Raw genomic sequence first — 25,292 nt, 5'->3', positions numbered from 1 at the left:
ATAAAAACCAAAAAGTTAAAAAAATATCTTTTTAACCAATAGTTTGGAAGGAAAGAGAAATCAGATGTGAATTTTTTTAATGAGATAAAAGAATTGGAAGGATAAAAGACCCTGGTGTTATACTTTTAAAGACATGTTAGGGCTACTCTAGATTCTAGAAATCTAAAGAAAAATTAAGCCTTTATTTTATAAAACCTGCAGCTCTGCAAGATGCCACAGCTGTAAAATGACAAGGTTCTGGATATCAGATATCAGATGATTTGACCCCAGTTTTCCATCCAAAACTCATCTCCAAAGCAAAGTTCCTGCGTTCTGCAGATAACTATTCTTGTTGGCATTGGATTATGATTCTGAGCTACAACTAATATCAAGAGCTTTTATTAAAAGAAAACATGCTGCATACCCTTGCATATTATAATGATGTGAAATTTCATAATTTGTCCTATAGTACTGTCTCTGTAATAGATTACTGTGTGCTTAAATTCACCTGTTATTCCCAGAGCTCTTTGTACTGAGTGGTTCAGGCATGAAAATTCTGAAAAACTTTAAGCTCAAGTTTCTTGATTTTAGGAGAAGTGTTTTTAGCAGTAAAATCATCCGTCTCATGCCTGAGGCCAATTAGGAACAAGCATGCCTCATATGGGAAATGAGATATGATATTTTTCTAATATTCTATTGATAATAATGATTATTGCAATCAGCATTGTAAATTTTATGACCTACCTTTCCAATGAATTTTTTTCGGTATTTCAAAACAAATTGATTTTGCCATATCTTACGCTCCAGACTCATGGTTAAGATAAATGTTATTAGTTAGTTATAATCACAGATGTTTATCATTATACTTGTTTCTCTTCTAAAATACTTCATTTTTTAAGCATTTTCCATTTTTTTTGATGCTGGAGGATCATTTTTCACACTTTTGCAGACGATGGCAAGAAAACTTACTAAATATGCAATTGATTTTTCCATTAAGATAGCATGCCAATAAGTACACCCAAGGCTGCATGGACCATTTAAATCATCAGACACTTTGATGAGGTATTCTAGTCTTCAGAATTTTAAAGATCTTTATTTTTAGATAACAGGTCAGGAAACTACAGCAAGTAGGCCAAATTGGACCCACTTCCTGGCTTTGTAAATAAAGTTTTATTGAAACGCAGCCACACCCATTTTTTTATGCATTTGTCTGTGGCTGCTTTTGAGCTACAACCGCAGAGGTGAGCAGTTAGGACAGAAACTATATAGCCTACAAAGTCTAAAGTATTTACTACCTTGTTCTTTACAAAAAACATGCTGACCCCCGATCTCCAAACTAATTCCTAACTGGGTCTCGGGATTCTGTGAAGTTTTTCTCCTAAATTTTCTTTTGTAGATGTTTCATCTCACTGGTGAAATGACACATGTTCAATTGTGTAGAAAGACATGGACTTCATTTTTAATCCTTGTGTATGTATTTTAACATTTACTCTATTTTCTTCATCTGTATATATTACCTTTGCAAAATAAGTTTTATTTCTAAAACCCTTTCCACAAAACAGGTAAGCTAGAGATGTGACAAGATTTACGCTTTAATCTCATGATTGGATAGACGCTGCAAGCTAGGAGACTTCTTTTCTAGGCTGCCTTATTAAATGGGGTTCACTTAATATGGCTCCTGAGGGCTTTGAAATCAACATCCCATTGAAACTGAGTGGAAAATAATACAATTACTGGAAGTAGAGCTCTCTAATGATTCGTTTTGGAATTAGGTAATAGTGAGAAGAGGGGAATAACTTGAAAATAGAAACATTGGAAATCTATTGTGGTTAGGAGCTCAGACTGTCAAAATCAATTCTTAAGGAATATTTACAAAACCACATAATCTCTATTTATAAATATTGAATAAAGATGTGCTCCATATTTGAAAGCAGCTTAGATTTTCACTCACAAGATTCTGTAATACTAATTCCCAAATATGATGATAAGGGACTTCAAGTGTAAAACACATTTCACATTAACATGGGACACAGCATTAATTCCTAAACATTTTCTAAATCCTATCTATACAGTTGAAGTCCTACTTACTCATTTTCAACAGTTGTCAACCTTGCTACATACATTCTACAAAGACATTCCTTAGGTATTAAAAACAGCTGATATTTACTAAATGTTGACTGTACAACAGTCTACTTTTAATCCTTACCTAACCTCCCTTACCTCGTTTTATAGATGAGGAAACCAGCTTAGATAGGAAAATAACTTGCCTAAGATCACATGCCTATTTGGTGTCCAAGCCAAAACTGTGACTCAAGCAGTTTGAGCCCAGAATCTTCATTTGAACCATGTTCCCTCCAAAGTCTTGTGAGTACAAGAAGCTTGAAAGCAACCAAGTAATAACAAACACCAGCACTTGGTATTGAGAGGCATTGAAAAAGGTGTGCTAACTCTTCTGGGTGAGAGGAAAAGGAAATGCTGCTGGGAGGAGGTAAGTCTTGAGTTGAATTGGGTTTACTAATTGGAGACAAGGAAGGTATCCCAGACATAGGTAATAGCGTGTTCAAAGGCAGAGACTGGAAGAGTACACTTTCAGGGAGGTGTAATAAGGCACAGGAGATGGGCTGGTGGAGTGTGAAGGGGCCTGCAGTATTGCCATAGCTTACAGGAAGGCAGTGGTTTTCCCATTTCAGTGTGGTGAGGATCACCTGGGGCACCTGTTTACAGTGAAAATTACTGGGCCCAAGTTGTGGGAGAATCTTATCCAGTTAGATCCAGGAATTTGCATTTCAGCAGGAACACCAGGTGATTCCAGGTCAGGAGAGCTTCTCTGAGAACACTGGAAATCAACATTCTGGAGTATGACATGGTTAATGTCGTGATGTTACAGAAAAACGACACAGCAGCTCAGTGGAGAGAGGAAGGTGTTCTCAAAAGTGATTTTTTATTTATTTAGAATTCAGAAATAATAGAAAGGTAGCTTTTCTTGATGATTTATACAACCCACGCACACACACACACACACACACACTTTCATTTATAATAGGTTTTCGATGTTATTTAAACTACTGGGTTATAAAATAAAATGCTGAAAAGGCAGGGTTCTGTTGTGTTAATTTTTTAAGGCGCCGTAAGGTACAAAAATATATGAATTTTTCAAACCAAACCTTATTTGTGTTTTGCCATTCTCAATCCTTCCCACCCTAGCAGTTAGTAAGCTGCAGTGTGAATAAATAAATGAATGGATTAGTTAATTGAATTACATATTTTCAGTAGAACCTAATTTCACACACTATAATTGAGAGATTATTTAATAACTCAAGCAAACTGCGGTGTTTCTGTACTTTTCTCTGGGATTAATGTAATAATTTAAGGGACTAATTACTTAAGATAAAATTGACTCATAAATTTAAGATTTGGTACTGTCTTGTTATAATATAAGCTAAAAGTTGCTATTTCCCACTGGCTTTGAATACATCTAGAATGGAGTAAGTAAAGACAAACTGCATTTTAGAAATTATCTGTTGCATTTAATAACTTGTCAGATGGCTCCCAAAATATATTCTTTGTAGAAAATCGATATATTCCCATCTTGCAGAAGAGAATGTCAGTATACTTTTCAATATTTAAGTAAACTTGAAGGGAAGAAAAAAAAAAAGAGGCAACAGCCGTCTAATTCATCTGGAATTGGACTCTAAACGGCAGAATCTCTTTGGGTAACCAGAGATAGCCTTGACCAACTGGGGACTCTCAAACTCGGGATGCCAGATCACACACTGATGTTTATTCCACACTTAAGCTTGTTCAACACAGATGGTAGGTATGAAATAGCTGAGCTCTAACAGATCATGTCCGGGCAGAATGATAAATATGGTCTTTTTTGTTGACAGTCGAGCTGTGTTCACATTCCACTTGAATTAAATTGTGCTCATTCATGCCATGGTACCTGATCTCTGGCAGGGATTCTTACAAAAAATCATCGTGTAGATTCATTGCAAAACAAGTGAAAAAAAAAGTTGTAAAGTAGCGCTCTAGGAAAAATAAGACCAAAGTTGAACAGCCTATAAGAAACTATGACCAAAAGCCTCCATTTATTTTGAAAAAAAGATAAATATCTATTTAGATTGATAGTTATTCATATATATTATATATAAGTATATATATTAATATATTAAAATTCAGGGGCAGTGCAAATCCTTAATTTTCATAAACTGGTAAAAATATTTAAAGTTTCTAATATGAAAAAGAAATCATATGTCAGATATACTAGGTATGATCAAATATAACACTGGCCCTGACTTTAAAATGTTCACAATCAAGTTTGGTAAATAAGACATAAAGCCATGAAATTTTATATAAACGAGAAAAGTTAAATAGTAAAGTGAGAGATGATCACAGCAATGATGAAGCTTTATCCGAATGGGCTCTGGGTAGTAATTTCTGGGTCTTGAAAAGTGAATGAACTGTAGCTGGATAGGTAGGGGGCGCAGAAAATGATTTGAGTCAAGAAAGAGAGTGGGAGTGAGCAAAATCTCATCAACCCAGTGCTTGTTGAATTTGACCTTTTAGACGTGACCTAATCGTAGCGCTGGTAGCGACCCACAGGAACACACTCAACTTCACTGATTCACTACAAGGACTCACAGGACTCAGCAAAGCTGTTATGCTCAAGGTTGCCATTTATTACAGCAAAGGGATACAGAATAAAGTCAGCGAAGGGAAGGAACGTAGGGCAGAGTCCAGCCGTGACCAGGCACGGCTTCCGGTCATCCTCCCACAGTGGAGTTGGCCCATAATCCTCCCAGCAACTATTTGTGAAAACACACACCAAGTGTTGCCACTCAAGGAAGCTTATCCAGGCTCATCACCGTCCAGGATTTTTACTGAGGGCCATCACGTAGGTACGAAATTCTGCATGACTAACTTTATCTCTCATCTCCAGTGCCCCCAGGGGTCAAACGGATGCAACGTGGCCCAGGGCTCCAGGCGAATAAAAACAGACATTCACCATAAATCATATTGTTAGTATGATCTAACATAGCCCAAGACCCAAGATATACAAAGGCACTTTTATCAGGCAGGATATTCCAGGGGATTAGAAGTGATCTCCCAGGAGCTGGGCAAGGGCCAGTTCTTTCTTTGGAATGCGTGGGTTTGAACACCCCAAACCCGCTGAGTTACTAAGCTTTTACTGCACAATAGGGAAAGAGTCTGTGTGACTGCAGGTCTTAAATTTTTAAATTTAACTAAAACAAAGAAAAAGATCTGAAAAATACCTGCAAAAGATTTTATCCACACGTTGTGATAATGAAAAATACATATGTATGAGGAAAAGAAAAGCCAACTTCATAGAATAGCTACTGTCTCACCTTTGCGTGGGCATCCAGGTGTTCTGCCCGGTGCAGTGAGCCTCAGTGGCGTGATTTATTGCCACGTGCAACCATAAGAGTACGATTACCTAAGGAGTAGTCCGTTATGCAGACCTCCATAAATGCTTCTCCACTGCTCCAGCTAACAGTTCTATAGAAGAAAGTTTATGTTGTGCAGATTTTAGAATTAACTACTTACCGATCTTTTTCTTTTAATTTCTACCCCCACTCTGCACCCCATACTTTCTTTTCTGATCTGCAACGTGGCCTTCTCTGAAGATGTTCCAGTGGATTTGATCGCCATCGGCAGGACTGGGTGGACAGCGGATGCCCTGAAGAGGTACACATGTGCTTTATTATGACAAGATTGTTGGGACCAAGCTGTCATGTATTGTTGCTGCAACTTAATGAAAATGGTATCTAATTTAATAAAAAGGGCCATCAGTTACTGAGCCCTTATATGTACCAGATGTTGGGTTTAACTCGACATGTATTATCTCAATTTATTCTTATACCCATCCTATGAGGTCAGGGCTGTTATTGCCTCCATAGGACCAAGAGGAGAAGAGGGAAGGGTGAGGGGAGATGTTGGGGAAGGGGGTGGAGAGAGAGTGTCTGGAATTAGGTGTGTGACTCAGCAATAGTAGAACCAGGACTTAAGTCTCTGTGAGCAAAGGGCAGTTCTCTTAAACATTGGCTGCTTTTTGAGATCTAGGAAGCCATTGTTCATCTTTTTCGCTCAAATAACAAAATCATTGGAATGGGGGGAAAGATTGATTGCAGCAAATTGGCATGATAGAAGAAGGTAGACATGGTCTAACATGGAAACAGTTAAGTCCCAGGCAAACATGATGGAGACAATGATGCAAAGAAGTGATTCAAGCAAGTAAATAAAATTGCAGAATGGATTTTAACCTATTTACAATTTTTTAGTGAATTGCATTTACACTGTCATTTCAGAGTCACATAAAAATATCCTATAAAATTCAGAAAGAAAAGTATTTGTTTCTTCTCCCTTTGTTAAGTTTTAGGGTTTGAATTTTGAATAAAAACCATTATAACTTTTCTCATCTAGTAAAGCAAACCATGTCAAAGAGCTATTTTCAGAACTCTTAGGCAATCCTAGTTACTAGAGCCTTTAGTTTTAATTTAGTTTTTATTTATGATGCCTCATAACTATCTTGAAAAATACGTCTTTCAGGATATTCTTGAACATTAAGTACAGTATTGCCGACGCAGCTTTAATCAACTTTTTGACAGTTGTTTGGGGGGAATTACAGTGATAAATACTCATTTATCTATTTCATGTCACTTATTTAACAACAGTAGTTCAAAAAGACAATATATTGATAGAGTCATAGTTGTGTTTTCAGGTTGATGTTTCTTTCTTGTAATCACAGTTACCTCAGTTAAAAATGTTGAAATTGAATACCTGTGTAAAGATCAAGAGGGTGATTCAGACATCATCATTTTCTTGCTTTACTGTGGGCCCACCATGAAACATAAGCTATAGAGAAGAATCCGTCATATTCTAAGGCCTCCTAAAGATATTTGTGGGGAATTTAATCATGTCCTATGGCCTGTGCTAAGCACTAAAATTACAAAGAATTTTAAAAAAAATTACCCTCTCTTCCTAAGGAGCTCAGAATCTAGTACATTCTATAATATTCAATGTTTCCTTTTTATTCTGTAAGTAAATCGTCAACATTACTTGCTTTATGGTGAGCAATTCTATCCTTCTGTTACAGGTAACTAAACAAGGTCACCAAGTCCAGTCCATTTTCTGTGCCTAAAACCAGTGTTAAATTTTCCTTCTGATCTTGTGAGATGAATTTATTCAATAAGCACAAATCCTAATATGAGCATTTATTATGTACTGCTCTAAGCACTGCTAATGTAAAAGTGTGAGAAATGTGTGTAGCAGGGGAGACAGACACTTAACAAAGGACAGCACTTAGAAAACCACTCAGGCAAAGAACTCTAAGTGCATGGTCTTGTTAAGTAGGACAAGGGAACATTTGCTTGAGGAGATGATATTTAACATGACTTCTGAAGGGTAACTGAAGGTAAGAAGAGTGGTGAGAGATGAGACTGGTGAGGTAAACAGGGCCCTAAATGTAACATTGAAGGAGTTTGGGCCTTATCTTAAAGGCAAGAGAAAGGTATCTGGAGGGTTTTAATTAAGGGGGTGACATGATCCAAATGACTTTTTGGAAGAATGGATACATTGTATATTACACTGTCTTAATTACTATAGCTTCCTAAGAAATATTGTTGTTTATAGAACAAACCTCTTTACTTTTTCATCTTCACAAGCGTTTTGAGAACTTTGGGGCTTTTGTTCTTCATATAAATTTTAGACTCAACTTACAAGATCTGTAATCAATCAATCAGTCAATCAATCTTGTCAATATTCTTACTGAATTTACATTGGATTTTGAATTATATCACATTTCTGAATTATGGAAATTTTATTTTTTACTTTATTTTTTAAATTTTATTATTTTTTTAATAGATCTTTATTGGAGTATAATTGCTTCACAATACTGTGTTAGTTTCTGTTGTACAACAAAGTGAATCAGCCATATGCATACATATATCTCCATATCCCCTCCCTCTTGAGCCTCACCGAGCTGATCTCCCTGGGCTGTGCAGCTGCTTCCCACTAGCTATCTATTTTACATTTGGTAGTGTGTATATGTCCATGCCACTCTCTCACTTCGTCCCAGCTTCCCCCTCCCACCCCATGTCCTCAAGTCTATTCTCTATGTCTACGTCTTTATTCTTGCCCTGCCACTAGGTTCATCAGTACCATTTTTTTTTTTTTTAGATTCCATATATATGCGTTAACGGTATTTGTTTTTCTCTTTCTGACTTACTTCAGTCTGTATGAAAGACTCTAGGTCCATCCACCTCACTACAAATAACTCAATTTTGTTTCTTACGGCTGAGTAATATTCCATTGTATATATGTGCCACATCTTCTTTATCCATTCATCTGTCGATAGACACTTAGGTTGCTTCCATGTCCTAGCTATTGTAAATAGTGCTGCAATGAACATTGTGGTACATGACTCTTTTTGAATTATGGTTTTCTCAGGGTATATGCCCAGTAGTGGGATGGCTGGGTCATATGGTAGTTCTATTTTTAGTTTTTTAAGGAACCTCCATACTGTTGTCCATAGTGGTTGCATCAATTTACATTCCCACCAACAGTGCAGGAGGGTTCCCTTTTCACCATACCCTTACCAGCATTTATTGTTTCTAGATTTTTTGATAATGGCCATTCTGAGTTTTGATTTGCATTTCTCCAATAATTAGTGATGTTGAGCATCTTTTCACGTGCCTCTTGGCCATCTATATGTCTTCTTTGCTGGAATGTCTATTTAGGTCTTCCGCCCATTTTTTAATTGGATTGTTTGTTTTTTTGAGACTGAGCCCCATGAGTTGTTTGTATAATTTGGAGATTAATCCTTTGTCTGTTGTTTCATTTGCAAATATTTTCTCCCATTTTGAGGGTTGTCTTTTCATCTTGTTTATGATTTCCTTTGCTGTGCAAAAGCTTTGAAGTTTCATTAGGTCCCATTTGTTTATTTTTATTTTTATTTTCATTACTCTAGGAGGTGGGTCAAAAAAGATCTTGCTGTGGTTTATGTCAAAGAATGTTTTTCCTATGTTTTTCTCTAAGAGTTTTATAGTGTCTGGTCTTACATTTAGGTCTTTAATCCATTTGGAGTTTATTTTTGTGTAAGGTGTTAGGGAGTGTTCTAATTTCATTCTTTTACATGTAGCTGTCCAGTTTTCCCAAAACCACTTATTGAAGAGACTGTCTTTTCTCCGTTTTAAATTTCATCTTTTTATTTTTGATTTCTTACCTAATTGAATTGTCAGAGGTCACGTTCTATATGATACTGATTCTTTAAAATTGATTGAAACTTTTAATGGAATAGCGAATGAGTAATTTGTACAAATGATCTACATGTGCTCAATAAGGGTGTGTGTCTTCTTATTACTTGGGTATGAAGTTTGATAAATGGGTTCTAGGTATTTCCACCATAAGCTTCTTTACTATAAACATCTTTGCCACAAGCATTTTTGCTGCATAAGTAATTGACCATAAGACAATTTTGCCGTAAAAGATAAAACAACGAAAAATAAAAGAGAGACGTTAGAAAGGACATAATTAAACATGAAAAATGAATAACAAAATTAAAAAGACTTCATTGCAAAATACAAAAAAACCTGTCCATTAAGGTAGTAATTCCACAAATATATTTTTCATTTCTAAAATTTAAATCTTTATTAAATCTGCGGGCCTCTCACTGCTGTGGCCCCTCCCGTTGTGGAGCACAGGCTCCAGATGCGCAGGCTCAGCGGCCATGGCTCACGGGCCCAGCCGCTCCACGGCACGTGGGATCCTCCCGGACCGGGGCACGAACCCGTGTCCCCTGCATCGGCAGGCGGACTCTCAACCACTGCGCCACCAGGGAAGCCCCGCCAAGTCATTTTTATAGTCTGTGATACTACTTCATTTTTAAATTTTATTTTTCATTTCTTTAAATATTTCATATATAATTTTTATATATTCCATATTTGATGCCCCTACTATGTAAAAGGTTTTGCTAATTATGTTGTTCTTTGTTTTTGCTGGCTCTTTGTCAGACTACTCTTTCTCTTTCTGTGTTTCTCGGTCCTTTAATTAGAAGTGCATTTGTTTGATCTTATTCCATGGGAATCCCTAGCATGTAAATAGGTGATGCTTTCACCAAAGAAGTTTTGATGATGGGAACCTGAGGGCTTTAGGGGACACCATGTGTTCCTGCCTTAATATGGGGAGGAGAGGTTTGGATTTATCTCCCTCATCTACTGCTGGTAGAAGGCTTGATCTCCTTAGGGCATAATTAATTTTTGACATTTTTACCCTCAGCACAAACTGTGTGTTTTTACTTTGCCTAATGTATGTTGCTCCTACTTTCTTTATAGCACACAGCTTTTGCTTTATTCTGTTTTGTGGGAGAGGCAAAAGAAAGGCCCCCTCAGAGATTTTCTTTACTTCCCGAAAATCCTAGTAATGCTTTAAAATTCGTGTTTTATCCAGAATCCACTTGTATTGTGACAGGAGGACCATTTAAGGTCTGTAGTCTGCCTTTACTGCCATAAGCAAAACAAGTTCGGGATTTTAGCTTAAACATTACAGTGATTAATAATAATGTTTTTGAGAATAGAACCACAGGAGGAGAATAATGTGTGACAAGTTCCATCTTAGACTTACTGAGCCTGAGATGTCTGTGATATCCACATGCATGTAAGCCAATAGATAAATATTTGGGCCTAAAATTCAAGAGAAGAATGTAGACTGAAGATAGAGATTTATGCATAATTAACATAAAGATGTTAATTGAAATCATAGGTATGGAGGAGATTGCTAGTGACGGTGCATATAGAGAAAAGACAGGCCAGGAAAGATGCCTAAGAACCACCAACACTTAAGGGACAGAAAGAAATGGAGATGGAGTTGTTAGACAGGTATCAGAAAACTGATGAGCGTGTGTCACAGAATCCAAGATTAGAAAGTGGGCAGACTGTGCCTAATGCTAATGAGATAGCAAGAGTGTACATGGAAGATTTAGTAGATAAGGAGATATTTAAAAACATTGGTATGAGAGTTTCAATTAAGTTGGATTGGGTAAAAACAAGTTTGTGGGAGTCTGAGAAGCCCCAGGCTGATCAGTCTTTCTGGAATTCTGACTGAATGGAAGGAAAAGCAGGATGATGTTTGGGTGCATGTGGAGAAGAATGAAGACAGAGTTTTTAAAATAAGATTGGACATGCTTGAGTATGTTTAAGTGCTGCCGATAACGAGGCAGGAGGGAATTAGAGATGAAATATTGAAGAGCAAGGAGGGGGTCAGATGAGCAGGTTCACAATACCTGAGAAGGCGGGCTGAGCTGGGCCAGAGTAGAGATTGAGAGAACAGCTGTATACCATAGACCCCATCCATCCTAACAGGAGGAAGGACAGGTCAGTTCAGGTTCAAGTAAGGATGGTGATTTGTAAATAAATTTAAAGAATTCTTGCTGATGACTCTTATCAAAGAAATAAAAAATGAGCCCAAGGATAAAATTGGTAGAAGCATTATGGAATGGCAATTCTAAGTAGAGTGGAGAGGGTTTGAAATTGATACTGAGGATAATTTGAGAGGAGATTAGCGAAGCAGGGCAGTATTGCCAGGCAGCACAGAAGGCCCCCCGCTGGGCATGCAGGAAGTAAGTTTGTGGAGCTCCCAGTGGGAGGCTATAGGATTGTTCTCCAGCTCAGGCATGGAAAAGGCAGAGTTTTTACCATATTCAGTACTGCAGATTTTCTAAGAAGGTGTTGTGGAAAAAAGAAAAAGGCAACCTGCTTAAAGGTACTGAAAAGAGAGGTTGAAGTGATGGAAGAAAGGAGACTAATGGGAGAAAATCATTGTGCTTGGGCTTTCTGCATAATCACAGGATAAGAAGTATGTGAGTGAACAGCTACATGGATAGACTGAAAATAGGGTAACTGAATTTATGATTTCAGAACTAAAGCATTCCCAACCACAGGGAAGGTCCAGGGTATGGGGATGATAACTAAAGTGGAGTCAAGCAAGAGATCATGAGATCACTGAGCTGAGAAGATGCAGGAACTAAAGTTGGGGAATTGAATGGGCCACTAGGATGTTGAAGGAGGGAATAAGCTGTATCATATTTACTTAGTGACAAGGAAGCCATCTTTGGAGCTCTTTCTGAGCCAGCAGTATGGTGAATTGTACTTCACTAATGACAAGAGAAGTTTAAGAAAGGTGTTTATTCAATAATAATTTTCCAATGTGGGTAAGTACCATCCATGTACAGAATAGTTATCTTCTACTCAAGGCCCACCAGAGGGATGGAGTCCTTTGAAGCACACAGAGGTAGGGAGAAACGCCAACTTCTAAACCATGAAAGTTTGCATGTTGGAGATTGTTACTGGTAAATGTCATATTATTTATTCTTGTGGGCTATAAATGAACAATACAATATGCACCTTTTCCTCATGTAGCTCTGCTAAGGAGAAGATAGACTAAGTGATTACCTGAGTGCTGTTCAATCCTTTGCTTGGGTGGTTTTGAATATTTCCTAAAGGAAAACAAAATTTTAATTTTAAATATCCATTCATCCTGTGGTGGATTATTTTTCAAACAATAAAGTAGAATGGAGCAGTTACCACATTTTTAAAATTCAGCATTACCAATTTCATGCGAATGGAACACATTCTCTCCTCACACACCTAAGCATGTTTTAAACCTTATCTTTATGCACGTGTTTTTCTTCTAGTGTGAACGTTTCCCATCATGTCTTTTATAAATATACTGATATAAAATTTAGGTTAAGATAAGCAGTAATATGAAAGGTTAACAGCAGAAATGGTGGAATCCAAATATCTAAAGATGGAAATGCTTTCTAACATCCAATTGTTTTCTCTTGTCTATTTTATATACGTTAGTAAAATCTATAACTATAGTCCTGTACAAAAATAATGCATTCCTCATCTTTATTTGAGAGGCTTTTGTGCTTTACAGCCCAACTTCTTTGATATAATTTTAAAACATATGTATGATCACTCAAATTGTCTTCCCCTTTGTTTCTCTTAACAGTCAAAAGAGAAGCTCTGTGACACCACAGAGCCAGTGGAACGTACTACTCAAACCACCACCATACGAGCCACGAGCACACAATTCAGGGTCCTGACGACCACCAGAAGAGCAGCGACACCCCGGCTGCCCACCAGCCTGCCCACAGAAGGTGCCCTGGAGATACTGTTGCTTTATTACTGGAGGAGGGAAAACTCACTGTGTTGACATGCACTGGAGAAGCTCTCCAGGGAGAGAGTTATTCTTTGGCAAACTGGATTTTGTAGGGATGTCTAAAAGGGAAAAGACAAAATTATTATGGAATAAAAATATGTGCTGGGTTCTTGTTAATGTATGGATGGCTTTTATTGAGATGTAGTCTTTCAGAGTGATCCTGGCTACTAGTCCTCCTCAGAAAAGAAATAAAGACTTCCTTTCATATTGCTAAACTTTGTAATAACGGCAATCAACATTTTAGTCACAGGATAGAAAGGCAAAATGCACATAAAATGTCCATTGATTTTGGATTCTGAACACTAGGTAATCCTACTTATATGCAATTCTATTAATATTTGCCTGGATACAGTCAATAAAATATGCTGGTCTATAACCTGTAGAGAGGCACTGTGTATGGCACAGAAATTGTACTTGAAAAACATTTCCTTTACCCGGAAAGGCAAAAATACTAAAGAACATGAATGCATGAGCACAACTCATTGGGGGAAGAAGGTATATTAGCCTAAATTTGTTAACCATCGATTCTGAAAGGTACCACTAGGGAGAAATGTGAGACCACTTGGCCAAGAGTAAGCTTTAAGGGGGAAAACGTGGTCTTGTTTGTTTACTTTCATAAACCTTGCTTTCATTTAAATAAGATATTAAATTAAACTTGAATCTTTTCATTGAAATTTAATTGGATATTAAAAGTTAACTGGAATAAAGTGATAAAGTGAGGTGGAGGATAGCTAGCTGCTAAATATATTTTATTGCTTTTAAAAGCAATGTTATATTTTAATCCATCTTACTGTGGGTTGTTATATAGCCTGAGAAAAGTATTTTTGTAATTTGAATCCTATCCTTTAGAATGAAATATACCACTGAAATATACATTCTACATTTTGTTCACATAGGACAAGATCTTTTCGTATATGATTTTGGTCATATTTGTTAGCAATAAGTAAGCATTTAACTTTTGAAGTTGAATTTGTAAATACAGACAAATATTTACTATTCCAATTAACTTGGAATTTTCTTGATTTTGATTTTTAAAATAAAGACTGTAGAGTCTAATTACAATGTCATTTTAGAAAATTAAAATGAATGTATTTTAAGTTAAAATTACAACAGTGTACTTTTCTCACAGCTCTTAAGAGTCATATAATAATTTACTGAAGTCTCCATCTTGCAATTTCAGTAAGAAAGTTTAGTATTACATCATGTAACCCGTGACCTGCCATAGAAATTTACTCCGTAAAATAGCAAAAGCTATTCCTGTTAGAGTTAAGGCATTAGTAGACAATTACTGGTCTTAAGATTTGTGCGCCTTAAAATTTTTTCTGTTATAACTTTGACTTTTCTCTTCCAGATGATACCAAGATAGCTCTACATCTAAAAGATAATGGAGGTAGGAACTGATTTTTTTCTTTTATAAAAGTTTTTAGATACTAATCTATTTCATCTATTTAAATATGGAAGGGACTTGTGGACTTCTAAATATAGAGTAAGGTTATATTTCTTTCCCTGTTGGTATGTAACATAGGAAGAATTCAGCGGTTGGCTTGAAAAGTCAAATTGTTTCAATAGTGGAATGAAATTCTAATCTTTGTATTTGCCTGTAAAACTACAAGACACCAATGACCAATTATAAAGTGAAGATTTATCCACACATCTTGCTGTGCCTTGTCGCTGTCGTCCTAGGTTTATCAGTTGCACATGTGACTATCAAGGCTTTGAAAAACATTGACTAAAAATTTTAAAATAGTTCTTTTCCTATTCAATTATGTTACTTCATATTTATATGTGCGGCTCTATCATAGAATGCTGATTTCATAAAAGAGATGTGTTATTAGTAATTGTTTATTCAGCTCAGGAAGGGGGTTTCCTCTTCTTAGCAGCATCTCTTAGGTAAACGTGGATACACTGTGACACTGACCTAGACACAATTTCACTTTTGCAGCCCCAGATGAAATCCTAAGTCAGAATCCAATGTATACGTTGTTAGGGATGTTTTTCTCTATAACTGTAGAGAATAGTTCCTAAATTACTCAGTCTAGGTCAAGTAACAATTACTTCTGTGTTTTCTTAGGTTACTATATATGTATATCTATATCTTTAGATCAGTCCACTTAAAAGAGAAGCTGCTTAGCCTCTTCATATATATCATTATTACATCGTTTGTCCTTGTCTTGCTTCTGTAGCAAAGTGTTTTATTTCATTAATTTCTTATTCATTATTGTATTAATGCAGTAAGTGGATAGCTTAACAGATGACCATTTGCCACATATACACGCTAGAAATAAAATCTTGGTGCTTGAAGGAACTTTAGCAATCCCCTAGTTCAAAATTTCTCAGAGCAGGATGTTAGTGAACCTAAGTCCTCATGTTGGGGTTACCTCATTTTGAGAGAGGGTATATAGTATGAGATGAATGAAATGGAGGAGGGGTACCCAGAGGCTTCTGTTGTATTTGTTACATTTAATTCTTAACATGGGTAGTGGTTACATGTGTGTTTGTTATATTATTCTCCTGCTGTCTTTTCTTTTTTTTTCTTTAATATGACTAAAATATTCCATAATGCTAACAGAAAGAACAAAGGATTCATGTGGTCAAATAGGTATGAGATACTCTGGGTGAAAGAAAATGAAAGAGATTTATTTTCTGGAAAACTGTTTAAAACTTTTACTGTTCGTTCGTGAATTCATTCATTTATTCCTGCCTAGTGCCTGCTAATTGCAAGGGATTGTTACATGCTTGCTGCTATGGTAGTGAAAAAGGTTTAGACAAATTCCCTGCTTTCAGAGAGCATAGATTCTAAAGAAATTTCAAGATGGTAATAAAGATTTAGTACCTGGCATTTCTCTGCTATTTGGTCATAAAAACTTTTTACAAATAGCATCTCAATGACTTAATGTTTTGTGGAATACATTTTGCAAAATAGTTTTCTAGAATATTACCAACTATCTCAAGGAAAATCCCTAGTTTTGTTTAATGCAGCAAGGAATCATAAAACTTTGAAGATTTTCTTAACCCAATGCATTAAAACTATCTTATGATGCTGAGACATCAAGTTAAGTAAATTCCAAGATTGAAATGGAGGACGTTTCCTCTTTTCTGTCACACTAGAAAAGTTGACTGTTGGATTTTCAGGTGATATTTAGATCGTTAATATGCATCAGGTACCCATCAGAATTCCAAACTATCACAATAAGACTTAAACATGTCTATACATTGGAACTCTTTTCACAGCTAGGTTTGTTTATAAAGCACTTTTCCTAAAAGTGCAGTTAGAGCAGACCAACCTGACCAGTGTTAAGACAAATGTTCCTGTCGAAGAGTACTTAAGGGATATCATACATTACTTTTTACAGCAACTTTATTAAGATAACCTGCTGTCATTGCTTTTTATTTTATGGAATATGGAGATGTAGGAAGGATTGCCAATTTAAATCCAACTTCGTTCTTTAATTAAAACGAATTCTGTTGAAAACAGAATTCAGCATCGTTCTCCTCCTCCCCCCTCCAGCTTAACATTTTTGCAAGATTGAGGTAATAATGAAAAAGGATGCCTAATTTAAATGTTTTCTCACATTTATTGAGAATTCTTTTCAATGCAAGACATTTTTATAAATTGCTATGTATTATTGCAAAGAAATTCAGCACATTTTCTTTCTCGATTTAACTGGCTGTTCTTAAAACCATTTTTTTTTTTTCTTAAAACCATTTTAATTTAGAGGTCTGTATTTTCTAGAAAAGAGGGTGACATTTTTCAAAGCAGTCATTGTGTAGCTAGACTCTGCCTTTACGTACATCATCTTCTTTAGATATTGGATTACCTTGGCTCTGAGTCTTCCTGGGATATTTCTTTGAGTTAAAGTAGTTGATTTTCTTAGTGGAATCCATAGCTGACATGATTATATGTTCACTTTCCAGGAGATTTTCCTTCATCTTTGATATGAAAACATAAAATATTTCTGTGCAGCTGGACACCAAAGAAACACGACAGGGATTCTCATTCGCAGGACGCAAACTGAGTTCCAGTCTGCTAAATCACTCTTGATAAATCTCAGTTGTGCATTGTGTTTCCTGCTACATTTAGATTAGGTCTAGGTAGAGCCTCTGCAAATTTCAAGCTAGTCATTTGATTGGAGAGGTTTTATTAGCCTTCAGAGTTGAGTGAAAATTCTAGGCTCTGTAAATAGTTTGGCGAAAAGAAACTGAAAAAATCTAAAAAAAGAGAATGATTCCTAAGGAGTGCAGGTCCCCTTAGTAAGATATAGCATTGATTTACCATGGTAAATGGCTGAATACAAAAACTCAGCAGAACTAATATAAAGATAGCATTTTATCTCCAACTGATATATTCCTACTCGCATGTTTATAATATTAAGTTTCGAGTAATGCAGATGTCTAATTAAGTATCATTTCTGCTCCCTTATTTATGTGAAGGACTGGAGAGGAGGAGGAGGAAGTAGGAGGAAGAAATGAAGGAGGAGAAGGAGGGGGGGAGGAGGGGGGAAGAAAAGAGAAAAGAAGATGAAAGACACTCTTTCCTATGTTCCAAGCACAGTTCCAAATGCTGTACGTATATTAACTCATTTAATTCACACAATACCCCTGTAATTGGTCCTATTTGTATTTCCATTTTATAGCTGAGGAAACGAAGGTACAGAAAAGTAAGTTTACCTGGCTGGTACGTGGCAGAGCTGGGATGTGAATTTATTTAGTCTGGATATGGATCCCAGGTCCTTGGCGGCCTCACAGCATGGCTGCTCCCTTGCAGTTGAGGCCTCTTAGAAGCTTCACAGGGGAGATGCCGCTGTAAGGAGTTTTACTCACACCCACTATAACTGATTATACTTAGAAGTATTTGGAAATGAAATTTCCTCTTCCCGTGTAATTATGCATTAGTTTCCATTTTAACCTTTCTTTGAAAAACAGTGCATTCATTCTCCTGTGTCATTGAGTCGTGTCTGAAGCACTGGCATGTGTTCTGCAAACTACAGGGCTACTCTGTGTTTATGATCAAAAACTAAATTCTTTCAACCTTCTATGTTTCTTGAGAAATTTAGGTTTAATTCTCCATTAAGGGGTTCCTAGAAAGTATTCTTTAAATATATGTATTTCTGTGGATAATTGTTATAAGCACTTAAAACTACACCTTCCTTGGGTTTTCAAATTTTGGCAAAAGCTTTTTTAAGAGTCGCATTTTTAAGGAATTACCTAGCTATATATTTTAGCAGTACAGCTATTGAATGCCTTCTTTGGCATTTAATTAGTTGCTTCCAAATGACACTCACCAACTAAATAGAAATGTAAATGTCTTCAAGATGCAAACTGGATAAAATTATATTTAGGGCTGGCTGAAAAAGGTTTGCAAGTTGAATCAATGGCAAAGTCTTTTAATTGAGAAATGAAATCTTCAACCAGATTCAGCTCAGTTTAGCAAATCGAGTTGTACCATTCTGCTGCACTGCAGATGTTAAAATTATTTCTAGCTCTAAAATCCTGTGATTGATTTTATTATTTAAAATTTGTTGACTGAGATGTATCAGAGTACCAAAAACTGCATTCTCTCTTGGTTCCTCTGAAGGTTCTTTCCTTTGATAAAATTAAGTTTCTTTTAAAAATATATTTGAATGTAAGTTCTTAATTGCTAATGATATTTAAAGTATTGACACTCCAGACAGAATTGTTGTGTCATGCAGGTGGCACTGTGTTTGTCATTTCTTCTTATTGCTAGGAAGTCTACTAAACTTGGATTCTGAAAGGCTGCGTGCTTGAGTTGGAAGTTGGGGTTTTCATCGAAGGGATGCTGAAATAACTACGTTAAGCAGTTTGCAGAACATGATTAAGTTAATTCTGGGGTACAAATCTGCAAAGGGATTGATTTCAAAGAGCTAATACAGAAATACTTTGAATGAACTACAGAATGGCCTAAATTCTGATTCTGTTGTATTTAGATTTCTATTTCTGAACATATAAGACTTTTCATCCAAAGATAAAATGTTAGAACATTATTCTGACTTATTCACTAGACTACCTCTAAGGTTGTATTTTTTTACCTAGTCTGTAGCAAGTGATCAAGTGTCTAGTGTTTCATTTATCATTCAGTCAAATTATTTTTTGACTTTAATACATAAATCATTAAAGTAACATATCTTTCACTCGTTTCCCTACCTTCCCTTGCTATTTTTTTTCATCTACTTCTTTCCCATAGATCACAGTCTTGTAAGCAAAGGGAAACTGTTATTACCTTTTGACAGACTATTGAATATCTATCACTTTCTGTTTCTAAAACTGTAAAGTATCTTGGCATTTGGTTTTATCTTTTGCTCTGGCTACTTTTCATGATAGCACTAACTCTGTAATAAAGTGTATATGTGCCATAATAATGAAAATTTCTTATATTTCAGAATATTATTTTGAATGTTCCCTAGGATTAAGAATTTCTCTCCTAAAATCTTGTCCGGAGTAGTGGTTTTCAACTTTACATGTACATGGGAATCATCCAGTTATCCTCATCTAATTTTATTATTCTGGCTCATAAAACCCCAGTGCTGACTGTTCTCCATACCACTTAAATCTCAGCCTAGGGAGCTCAGCCAGGCATCAATACTTTTTAAACCCTCAGGTGATTCCCACGTAAAGTTCAGTTGAGAACGAGTGGTCTGATGCAATTCTTCATAAGTATTAAAAAGCATCGGAATCACTGGAGGAAGAGAGAGTCTTGTTAAAATGAATTTTCTGCTTTAGTAGTTCCAGGGTGGAGCCCAAATCTTTGCAGTGCCTTTCTAACAAATTCTCAGATAATGCAGAAACCACCAGTTCACAGACCACACTGAGTATCAAGAATTGCGTGAATTCTTGATTTCCTTCTGCCAGAATCCCCCAAATAAGAATGACATTTCTTACACTGAATCCGCCCGTTGTTCCTTACCTTTACCTCATGACTCCTCTAAAGCAACACTTTAACTGGTGGCAACAAGAAATTACCCCTGTCTACACATCGAGAATGTGTCTTGCTCAGCAGAGGCAAGGGACCCAGCAGCATTACGTTTGTTATAGCTCATTTTTAGTATAGTATGTGAAAATTAGTCCATTTTAGCAGTTACCAATTTATTTATTTTAGTAAAAGTTACATTTTCTTTATTTTGTTGAACCATATGAAATTGCTTAATTTTTTTTGGCATTTTTGAGCCACAAAACTTTTAATTTCATTGTTCAACCCAATTGTTTTAAAAAAATTGTTATCCAGGATAGGAAAAGCGAAAGAAAAATCACATCAGAATATACATTTTCTCCTTTATTAGGATTTGTAGAGTTTATGCTGCTGATAGAACAAAATGATGTAGCAGAAGCTCTCAAGAAATACACACACATGGCTTCCAAGAAGCAGCTCTAAATACACTTTCCATTTGCCATCAGCAGAATGTTTTACTCCATCCTCTCATTGATCAATTCCTACCTTTCTTTCTGTGCTTATCTCCTATATAATTTTCTGTCGGCTCTCTTCTTGTCAGAAACCTGGGCTTGGGGATCTCCTGTTGGAGGAGAAAGATTTCCATATACCATTAGATTTGGAACCTGAGATTTATGAGGGGCCCCAGGAGCAGTTTTTGTGTGACCCAATATTTCTTGTGACCCTTCCTAGGGTAGTCAACATATATAAAGTTATTATTATAGTTTTTTTTAGTATGAAATGCCTAGTGATCATGATTAATTGCCTTACGCTACTAAAATAATGTGTGTGTCACTAGAAAATTAGATTGACTTTCGTGTTGATTTGGCTTGACTTGATCTGATTTATTCAAGAAACATTTCTTAAACTACTACGCGATACGCCCATTAGTAGGAGATGGAGATACACAGATAAACAAGGGCTGTGCATACTCTGAGGAAGCAGGTAGTCTAGTGGGATGAGATAAAGTAGTAAATCAATAATGAAGTAGAGTGTGGAAAGTGCAAAGATAGATTAAGGAAAAACCATGAGGGCAGAGAAAAGGCACCTAAATAAAGCTGGAATTATGGGAAAGCTTCCCAGAAGAGATGATGCTTGATCCGAGTTTTGAACTGTGGTTAAGATGTGTATAGAAAAGGGACAGAAGAATGACATTTCAGCAGAGGGATCAGCAAAGACAGAGGCTCAGTAGCATGCAACATCAAAATCTGTTTAGCTAACTCTGGAGTTGCCACAGTTTATTTGGTTAGGGTAAAGATATACACAAGTAGTGATGGATGGTGAGGTTGAAAGGGGCTTCAGGGCTCATAGCCTTTAATGTTTAATGTTAGACAAGGGAGTTTAAACTTTATCCTGAAGATGCCGGGAGCCATTGACATCATTTAAACAAAGGAGTGTCATGAAAAATTTTCCATGTTTAGCAGGTCATTCTTGAGGGATCGTGGGGAACAGATGGGAAAGGAGTGAGACTGAGACCAAGAAAACTAGTTAAGAAACAATACTAGTAATTCATAGAAGAAACAGTGAGAGGCTAAACTAAAGTAGTGGTTAATAATGGGAATAAAGGAGAGAGAATGGACAGGAGAAATATATTTAATGAGTAGAAGCTACGTAACTAATATCTGATTGGATGTGTGATTTATGCGTTAGGAAGGTGACTGAAATGGCTCCCAGAACTTGGGTTTAATTATATGGTGGATGATGGTGCTGTTAAGAGGGAAAACAGGAAGAGGAACAGGTTTTTAGGAGAGGCAAGGATTTAATTTGAGCATACTGACTTTGCAGTATCTGTGGGACATCCAAATGAAGATGTCCAGTAGGCATCTTTCTATGCAAATCTGAAACTCACTTGAGAAATATAAGCAAACGATATAAGTTTGGGCATCATCAGCATATAAATGATAGTTATCAGAGTGAATGAGATTACAAAAGAATAATATATAAGTGAAGAGAGAAAAGGACTAAGGAGGGAACACAGCATTTGAGATTTTGTGAAGGAAACTGAAAACAGAGTAAAAGAGACAGCAGGAAAATCAGAAGAGTTTGGTATCACAGAAAACAAAGAAGAAGAAAATTTCAGGGAGGGAGTAGAGAACAATGTCAATGCCGCAGACAAAACAAGTTAAAAAAAAAAAAAACAGAAAAGTGACCATTAGATTAGGTAGCTTGTTGATATTTGTTGACCTTGACCTGGCAGTTCTACAGTCCACAGCTGCACAATCCCCAGACAGAATCTGAGAAGTCGATGGGAAATAAGGAAATTGAAGTCAAACAGGACACGCTGCTACTTAAAAGAAGCTTGGTGAGAAGGGAAGTAGAGATTTCTGTTGTTTTATTTTAGGAGCATATTTCCATGTTAGAGGTGTTGAGGAGAAAAAAGACATGAAAATAAGGAGTTGAGAGATGACTGAGAAAGAACTGATATATGTGCAGGTTGGGGCAGGTCAGTCCACATTAATGAAATGAGCCAGGTGAGAGGGAGAAGTTGAGAGAGTTCATCTGAGCTTGCTAGTTTCTCAGTATAATAGGAGACAAAGCAATGGGGCAAGAGTGAGTGGGAGAGGTCAGAGTACAGTGTCCAGGAGTTGAAAGGACTCATAAAACATTTCTGAGGGGAATGGAAGAGGGAGCCTCCTATTAATGTATAAAGGGCATGCCAGTATGTATTTGGAGCCTGCTGACCTCGGTGACCATCCTTGGCATTTTATGACATCAACACTAAGTGTTTTCATGTGAGCTTAAATCAATGCTTATGGCTCATTTAGTAAGCTGAACAAGTTTAAGCAAGCAAAAAAAAAAATTTTTTTTGTGAGAGAAAAGATATGCTATTTTTTAAAAGGCATAAAGCTTTAAAGACAGTATTTTAATCCATTAGATGGTAAATTTAGTTTAGTATTTTCAACAGCTAGGTTTTCAGTGGCTTACTGTTCCATTAAGACTAATTGTTGCTTTAATTTTCTTATGCAGTGTTCAAATAATACCATGCAAGATTTAAAATGTATCTTGGGTAACAAGGACAGGCGCTAATTATTTAACACTAATTCATAACAGTACTATAAGCTACTGTGACCAAATGTTATTATTTCAGTTACAGTAATGAATTAACAACTTACTGGAAAAAATTTCAACCATAAGTGATTTTAACACGTGTTAACATTATGCTCAGCAACTACTAAAGAAAAAATTTTTAAGTGTAATTTAAATGGAATTCTAAGAAACATTTGTTTAACCTAAAGAAGGCAAGAGAGGAGGAAAAAATTGACCACGTAATGGATGAATTCAAAGGAAACAAATAGCAAAATGGCAGACCAAACTCAGCCATACCAATAATTATATTAAATATAAAGAGAATAAACACTCCATTTAAAAACATCGATTATCAGACTGACTTTTTAAAAACAAGATCCAACTATATACTGTTTATAAGAGATGTAAAATGATTTTAAGGTAAAAGATTTTGAGGTAAAACAATAGAACAATATATATCCTGCAAACGTAACCATAGGAAAAGTTGAGTGGCTACTAAATATCAGACTAAGTAGACTTAAAGACAAGGAGTAGCAACAGAGGTAAAGAGGAACATATCAAATGATAAAAAGCTCATACATCAGGAAGAAGTTATAATTTTTTTTGATGTAGACCATTTTTTTTTAATTTTATTTATTTTTTTATACAGCAGGTTCTTATTAGTCATCAATTTTATACACATCTGTGTATACATGTCAATCCCAGTCGCCCAATCCATCACACCACCATCCCCACCCACCACGGTTTTCCCCCCTTGGTGTCCATACATTTGTTCTCTACATCTGTGTCTCAACTTCTGCCCTGCAAACCGGTTCATCTGTACCATTTTTCTAGGTTCCACATACATGCGTTAGTATACAATATTTGTTTTTCTCTTTCTGACTTACTTCACTCTGTATGACAGTCTCTAGATCCATCCACGTCTCAATAAATGACCAAATTTTGTTCCTTTTTATGGCTGAGTAATATTCCATTGTATATATGTGCCACATCTTCTTTATCCATTCATCTGTTGATGGGCATTTAGGTTGCTTCCATGACCTGGCTATTGTAAATAGTGCTACAATGAACATTGAGGTGCATGTCTCTTTTTGAATTATGGTTTTCTCTGGGTATATGCCCAGTAGTGGGATTGCTGGATCATATGGTAATTCTATTTTTAGTTTTTTAAGGAACCTCCGTACTGTTCTCCATAGTGGCTGTATCAATTTACATTCCCACCAACAGTGCAAGAGGGTTCCCTTTTCTCCACACCCTCTCCAGCATTTGTTGTTTGTAGATTTTCTGATGATGCCCATTCTAACTGGTGTGAGGTGATACCTCATTGTGGTCTTGATTTGCATTTCTCTAATAATTAGTGGCACTGAGCAGATTTTCATGTGCTTCTTGGCCATCTGTATGTCTTCTTTGGAGAAATGTCTATTTAGGTCTTCTGCCCATTTTTGGATTGGGTTGTTTGCTTCTTTAATATTGTGCTGCATGAGCTGTTTATATATTTTGGAGATGAAATGAATCTACGGTAAGAAGCACAGTGGTTGCAGGGAAAGGGAATTTTCTGAAGGCATGGAGATGATGATTACTTTGGTATATAAAAATTATCAAAATTTATCGATTTGTACACTTAAGATCTGTGCATTTCAAGGGTGCAAATTTTATCTTAGTGGGAAAAAAAAAGAAAGAAAAAAGAGAAATTTTGATGCCCTTCTCATAAACTAGATAGTTTTTTTTAATTCTTGTGAAGAAATTTTTCCAAGCTTCTTAAAATTCTTAATGAAAGAGAGTAAAAAGTCTTATCCTTAGCAAACGAGCTTCTCTAATTAGTAGCGTAAAATTTAATGCTCTGATTACTTGATTCATGCTTTGCTTTAAGTTATTCTTAGAATCTTCCCATGTAATTGCTAATAATGATAAAATTATCTAGCAATTATTGGGCTGTTACTATACACCAGGCACTCTTCTAAGGGCTTTGCATGTTTCTCTCATTAATCCTTAGAGTACCCTATGAAGAAAGTAGTACTGTAATCCCATTTTACGCATGAAGTATCTTACGCATGAAATATCAGAAGCACGGGATTTAAGTAATCTGTCTGGGATCACATGTCTGTAA

At 36.1% G+C, this 25,292-nt stretch overlaps 1 protein-coding gene across 3 annotated transcripts in view; it reads left to right on the top strand.

The window, feature by feature from the left end:
* The window catches only part of PLXDC2 (plexin domain containing 2), a 414,801-nt gene that overhangs the window by 340,751 nt on the left and 48,758 nt on the right, over positions 1-25,292 (top strand). For all 3 annotated transcript variants that reach the window (XM_060293095.1, XM_060293094.2, XM_030837117.2), the window contains 3 exons: positions 5,625-5,685; positions 13,006-13,153; positions 14,567-14,605. In XM_060293095.1, the coding sequence (XP_060149078.1) occupies positions 5,625-5,685; positions 13,006-13,153; positions 14,567-14,605 (248 nt within the window). The remainder of the gene's footprint in view (positions 1-5,624; positions 5,686-13,005; positions 13,154-14,566; positions 14,606-25,292) is intronic.

This window comes from Globicephala melas, chromosome 2, assembly GCF_963455315.2.
Source record: "Globicephala melas chromosome 2, mGloMel1.2, whole genome shotgun sequence".
NCBI classification, from domain to species: Eukaryota; Metazoa; Chordata; class Mammalia; order Artiodactyla; family Delphinidae; genus Globicephala; species Globicephala melas.
The sequence above is the reverse complement of the archived record's forward strand: the minus strand, read 5'-3'. Positions and strand labels throughout refer to the sequence as shown.